Consider the following 6000-nt stretch of genomic DNA (forward strand, 5'->3'; position numbering starts at 1 on the left):
ATGAATAAGAGCAAAGTACCTAAAACTTGTTTCCAACCAAAACTAAATTTTTTAAAAATATCGGACCAGCTTTCGACACAATCTTTTTTAAAAAACTAATAAAAAAATCCTATTTGGACTAGAATAGGTCGGAACCTATCGGGTATGAATTGGTTTGTCATTTTTAAGCTAAGTTTGTATGTAGATTTAAAAAATGATACAATTATATAATACAAAAATAATATAAAAATATACGAATGTGACACAAGTTAAAAATTTAATAAAAATCATTTATAATTTTAACAAATACTAAAAAGTATATTTTGTATTTTCTATATCAATATGAATTATAAAACATAACTTTCATATAAAACACAATATGAATATATAAATTGACAATATTTTACGTGAAACAAATACACGAATTGTTAAACATACTCATAGGCTTACAAGCAAATGCAACAAATTCCTTTGTCAAAAAGTCTAAGAATTGTTGATATAAAATCTAATTGTATGAACAGTAAGATTGAAAATAACAATAGAAGTGGTATTGGTTACCGTAACAATGAAAGTAAAATCAATGATAAAAACACCAATGACGGTGAGTTGAATTAACATAAGAAGAAAAAATTACTATTAAAGATATTAGATTAAAAATTATGTAATAAAAATTTTAAATTATTTAATATTTATAAAATTATTAAATAATTAAAAATTAAAAAGATATTTTTATGTTAAATAATAATTTTGAAAATAAATAATTAAAATTTATTTATTGATTTATTTATTATATAATAATAATTTTTTTAAAAATTAAAATAAAAAATGAATAAGAAAAATTAAATTATAAGGACTTAACTTAAAGGACAAAAAAAAAAAAAGGAAGAAGGTTGCATCGCACCGAAAATCCATTCCTTTTAATTTCAGTTGATCAGTTGGCACAAAAATGGATGACAACCGAGCTCCACAGGAGTTACGGATGGGTCCAAAGGGCCACATTCTTTATAAGGAAGAACACCAATCATATTCTCGGACCTGAAATAAGGCTAACAAGTAGCATTCAATATGTACTCCTTGTACCTTGTTTATGTTAAATCTGTCACTCTCAAGAACTGTAATCAATAACTGCTATCAATGATGGGATCTTATACTCAATCTCCTCGGGCAAAAAAAAATATATTATTTTAAAAGGAAAGAACTAACGAGAATGCTAGACAATCCAATTAGTTTTGCACATAACACCACGGAGCACAAGCAGTTTCAATAACCAGAATCTATATAGATGCAGTATAGAGCAAATATTCAGAACCAAGACATTACAGAGACAAAATGAACAAATCCTATAATAAGCAATCATAAAGAAATTTTTTTAAAAGGTAGAATTTGAGAGAAATTTAACAAGCCGTTTGATTTTTTTTAGAAGTTGCAGTATTGATTGAACAAAATGCTTTACATATGAAATTTAAGATCCCCAAGCAAATAGAGCCAAAACACAAACTGATAAATTCATACAATTCTGCTCTAGGCAAACACAACACACTTAGACTATTCTTCCTCAAACGCCTTCAACAAGTCACTTGTGCCATGTGTTTATTTTTGTATTAAGTAACCATCTTTATGTTGTGCTTTCTTTACTTCAGTAAAGACACAAATAAAATGGTGATGCAATCACAACATCCCTTCTGGATCTTTTAATCGTTGGGCATTCAAAAGGGAGCTACCTTTGCATTCTCAGTAAGTAGATTCATGAGATGGACTATCTGCATGCATGTCCATTGAGGAATCATTGGATTCGAGAGGATTAGAATCCCCAGTCTGATGCTGGAGAAAGCTAGTTTCATTATTCCTGGCTCCATTTCCTGGAGGAAGACCACCATTAGGACAGTAGCCTTCCTGAGCAATGTGATAATGCTGAAGACTCTGACGAACAGGACTTGATAAAGCATTTGAGAAAACTAAATTCTTGGACTGCTGATCACAATGGGCAGGGCGAGTTCCCTGCCCAGCAGTTTGGCCAGATGAACCTGAAGAGACCATGAAACTGGTATTCATGAACTGCATCATAGGCTGGAAATGCTGCTGTTGGCTTGGTGTTCTAGGTGACATTGATGGCTCCTCACCACAGTAGTCTAGTTCATTCTGAAAGAAGATCACATAATGTTCAGATTTTCAGAATAAAATAAAGATAATTATCAGTTATCACAAATGGAAAGGATCAGATAACACACAAGTGCAAGGCATGCCCAAAGAATCACAAGAAGATTCCTACATTTCAGAAGGGAGAACCTATCCTTGCCCTCTTTGCTATAAACAATCTAGTGCTTGCACGCATCTTTAGAGGCCAAAACTAGAATATCATAAAACTGACAATTTTCTAATACCAAGAGCAAATAATACTTTTCACCATTATGGTCATGATGTCATTCAATTTGTTCAATAGTTAGCATCCAGCTGATTAGTGTGGAGACTCAACTACCGAAGAACAGTATAATAACCCCTTTTATAAGTCTTTCCAAAGCAAAAATATGAGAAATAAACAAAACAGATTTGCAATAAGAGACATACTTACTGCTAAAGGAATTGGTAGGTTTCTAACATATGACATATGAATAAACTATCTGTTAATAATTTGCAGTAATTATATCAAAGTTACTGTTCACAGCAGTGAACATTGTCTTGTTAAAGTTTTATTTGCCTTATGTTATTTGTATAGTAATTGATTTTAGACACTTGTACAACTTAGATGCCCTACATTTTAAGTACCATAGTGTATATGCTGCTGTTAAAAAGAGGGAGAATAAAACAGATTGAAAGGAGGCTGCCTCTGCATGTTTATATTCAGTTTTTTGCTGCTGTAATGGCAGCTCTGTCTTACTTCATGAGTCATTTATCTTCAAGTGTTCTTTTAGTGTAAAAGGAGAAATTTAACCAGCCACACCATCATCCAAAGAAAAAAACTAAAATCTGTATGCTGCTTGTAACATATCCTATAAGTAAGGTCACTCTAAGAGAAGTGCTGGGCAGTTAAGGGTTTTGGCAGTTCTTGGTGACATAAAACCTGTTCAGACCTCTCGCTAATAAACATTTCAATGACTGGATTCAGTCATAATGCTAATATAAAGAGGTATAATGATTTCATATTGAAGTGTTTAGAGCCACCATCAGAGAAAATAATGAATTCACCAAACAGCAAAGAGTCAGAAAATCAACCTAAGCTTAAAATGGAGGAACAATGATCTTTTGTTTTATTTTAGTCATGTTCAGAAATATTCACAAATTAATAAAGTAAATTTAAAACCCAGATCCTTAGTTATAAAAACATGAAAATTTTGATCCAAGGTTTTCACACAATTATACTGCCCCATGTTACTACAAACCCCTATTGCAACAAGGAAGACTGGAATACTCTAGGCATTGACTAACTTATATGCAACTAGATTAAATCATCTCTTCTCAATAATGGGAACAACAAGATTCTAGACTGGTAATTCTAGATGACTTTTTTCCTTCCTTGCTTATAATTGTCCTTCAAATAAAACAAAAACCAAAAAGGAAACAACCTCTTCTTGTTACAATTCTCATCATAAATGGCATCTCATCACTTCCAAACAATTTAAATGTCTAAACTGCACAATGCATAAAGTTTATTTCCAACTCTCCTTTATGTCTCCTATTGGTCAAAACTAGTTGTAAAATCATTTAGAAACAAAAAGGAAACATGCATGAATAGATTCAAATGTTATTGTTTATCTTCTGATAGCTTAAGATAGAATAATAACCAGATAAGGCTTTAACAGATACAGGTTTGCACATGGTAAATACTATAAGGAATGTAATACACAGAAGAAAGGAAGAGCTATAAGTCATTCAATTAAAAAGAAAAAAAAAAAAAACCTAGGAAAAGGATATGTCATGCAACCTTAATAGGAAGCCTACTTGAACTTTGGCATAAAGCTTATCTTTATGCACCCTCCATATACTAAGGTATCCAAAACAGAACTCCAGCACAAACACATTCAAAGAGATAATGGCAGATGATAAAATAGTCAAAGAAGAAAAACAAACCTGAAGGTAACTGAGGATATCCATTGTTGTTACTCTTGATCCTCCCTCTTGTTGTCTCCAAATCCACTGATAAAGTTTTTCCTGAAAACAAATTGACATGACCATATTAGCAGAACTTCTAACTTGCAACTAGAAGTACTTCACAGAGAACTAGATGAGCAAGTTCACAAATAAATGCTAGAACTGGAAGCCAAATTGAGACAAATAAATAATTTAACACCTGAAAAGTTATAATTCCATAGATTTTACGCTCAATGTTGTGTGAACTAAGCATAGACCTTTGTTCTTAACAAAGGAAACAAGCAGAATTTATAAGACATCCAAAGTCCTCTTTAGAAGATAAACTTCCAAGTTGAATATAATAATTGCAAAGCATGTCTGAGCACATCCGAGCAGCTTGACTTTACCAATGATTTATAAACAACTGTCAAGCTACCGATACACCCCTCTAATTTTCAGCCACATTTCATTAACACTAAAATGAGTTAAGATAAAAAACCCAAGAAAGGGTTCTAAACAAGCTGTTTGCATGACTCAGTGGCTAACAAGTTTCAATCTTTAAAAGGAATATATTTGAAGAAATATTAATGGTTTCATTAGCTTTACTTTTAAGAGGCCTAAGGAAGTTTAGACTGTAATCTTATCCTAAAACAAGAAAGAAAACATCCAGTATTCCAATTTGCACGCTCCTGCATTTTCACAACTGAGGCACTGCAATAAGTGAGTATTGAAAACCTTTTTAAAATGTATCAGTTCCCACCAAAGATGAGCTCAACTCAAACTCACCACGCGTTTAAACATCCTCTAGCAATCAGTTCCACTCTTTGCCCAATGTACAACACATCAGCAACACCAATTTTTTTTAATTATAATTATCATTTAGGTTTCTCAAAAAAATAAAAATGCACCACACAATCTTGAAGTTAAAAGACAGACGCACAATGCAATATATCCAGAAACACAAGCATACAATGAGCTAATCAATTTAATCCAAAACCAGTAAATCCCAAATCATATTCGCATCAAAAATATATTTTTACCACAATTAAAATATAAAAAAATAGGCTTGATTGATCAAAATCATAACTTTGAGTTACTCAAAGACAGATACGTAATAAAACGCAAAACCCAGATGCAAGAACAGATATAACAATACATAAAGGTAAAATTGCATATGGAGAGAGAGAGAGAGAGAGAGAGAGAGAGTACAAGGCTATGGCGTTTGCCAGCTTGGAATGAGAGTTTCTGCTGATTCATAGCCTGAGTATAAAGCTGAGACAAGGTGTTAGCGGCGCTGCAAAAGGAGGCGTACAAAGTCCGATCCACCTCATCAAGGCTCGTCGCTATCGACTTCCTTTTCTTCCCCATATCTCCCGGTTCTCTCTCCTGCGATCCACAAAGTTTTAAGTTGCTATTGGCGATCGACGAAAAGAGAGAATTTTATCTTTTTTTTTTCTTTAAATTTTTACTTTCTGGTTTTTGAAGAGGAAGTAGAGAGAAAGGTTGCTTCGTTTTTTGTACTTTTTGTATTAAAGAGGAAGGTTGCAGTATGAGGTTTGAGTTGACGGTCACTTCTCGGCAGTGCGGTTGGGCCAACTGATACCGCGTAAATTATTGGTTTCAGGTCCAGCTTTCAAAATATGCATGACAGCCGGTAAGCGACTCTATAAATAATTTTGAGGTAATCCAAACCTAATTATAAATTACAAAATTTACACTATTTTATAGAGTCTGATTAGTATTATTATACCTATTAAAACTCCAACACTTCTATTTTTTGGTACAAAGTGTTATTGGTATTTGGTACCTAATAAAATGTAATCTATTTTAGTTTGATCGAATAATAAAAATAAAACAGATAGTATCTAATATGTTATCACTGTAATTTTTTAATAAATAAATTATATCATTAGTCATTTAATTATGTTCATACTATTAAATTAAACTATTAAAATT

General features: G+C 32.1%; 1 protein-coding gene across 1 annotated transcript; it reads right to left on the reverse strand.

The window, feature by feature from the left end:
* Positions 1 to 1322: 1322 nt before the first annotated feature.
* LOC111312187 (uncharacterized) lies at positions 1323 to 5684 on the reverse strand. The gene is made up of 3 exons (XM_022912225.2): positions 5254 to 5684; positions 4045 to 4125; positions 1323 to 2118 (listed from the first exon to the last, which is right to left on the reverse strand). The coding sequence occupies exons 1-3, from the start codon at positions 5410 to 5412 to the stop codon at positions 1711 to 1713; spliced, it is 648 nt and encodes a 215-aa protein (XP_022767960.1). The 5' UTR covers positions 5413 to 5684; the 3' UTR covers positions 1323 to 1710.
* Positions 5685 to 6000: the final 316 nt, after the last annotated feature.

The sequence above is a fragment of the Durio zibethinus genome, chromosome 1, assembly GCF_047325235.1.
Source record: "Durio zibethinus cultivar Kanyao isolate XHJ-2024 chromosome 1, ASM4732523v1, whole genome shotgun sequence".
NCBI classification, from domain to species: domain Eukaryota; kingdom Viridiplantae; phylum Streptophyta; class Magnoliopsida; order Malvales; family Malvaceae; genus Durio; species Durio zibethinus.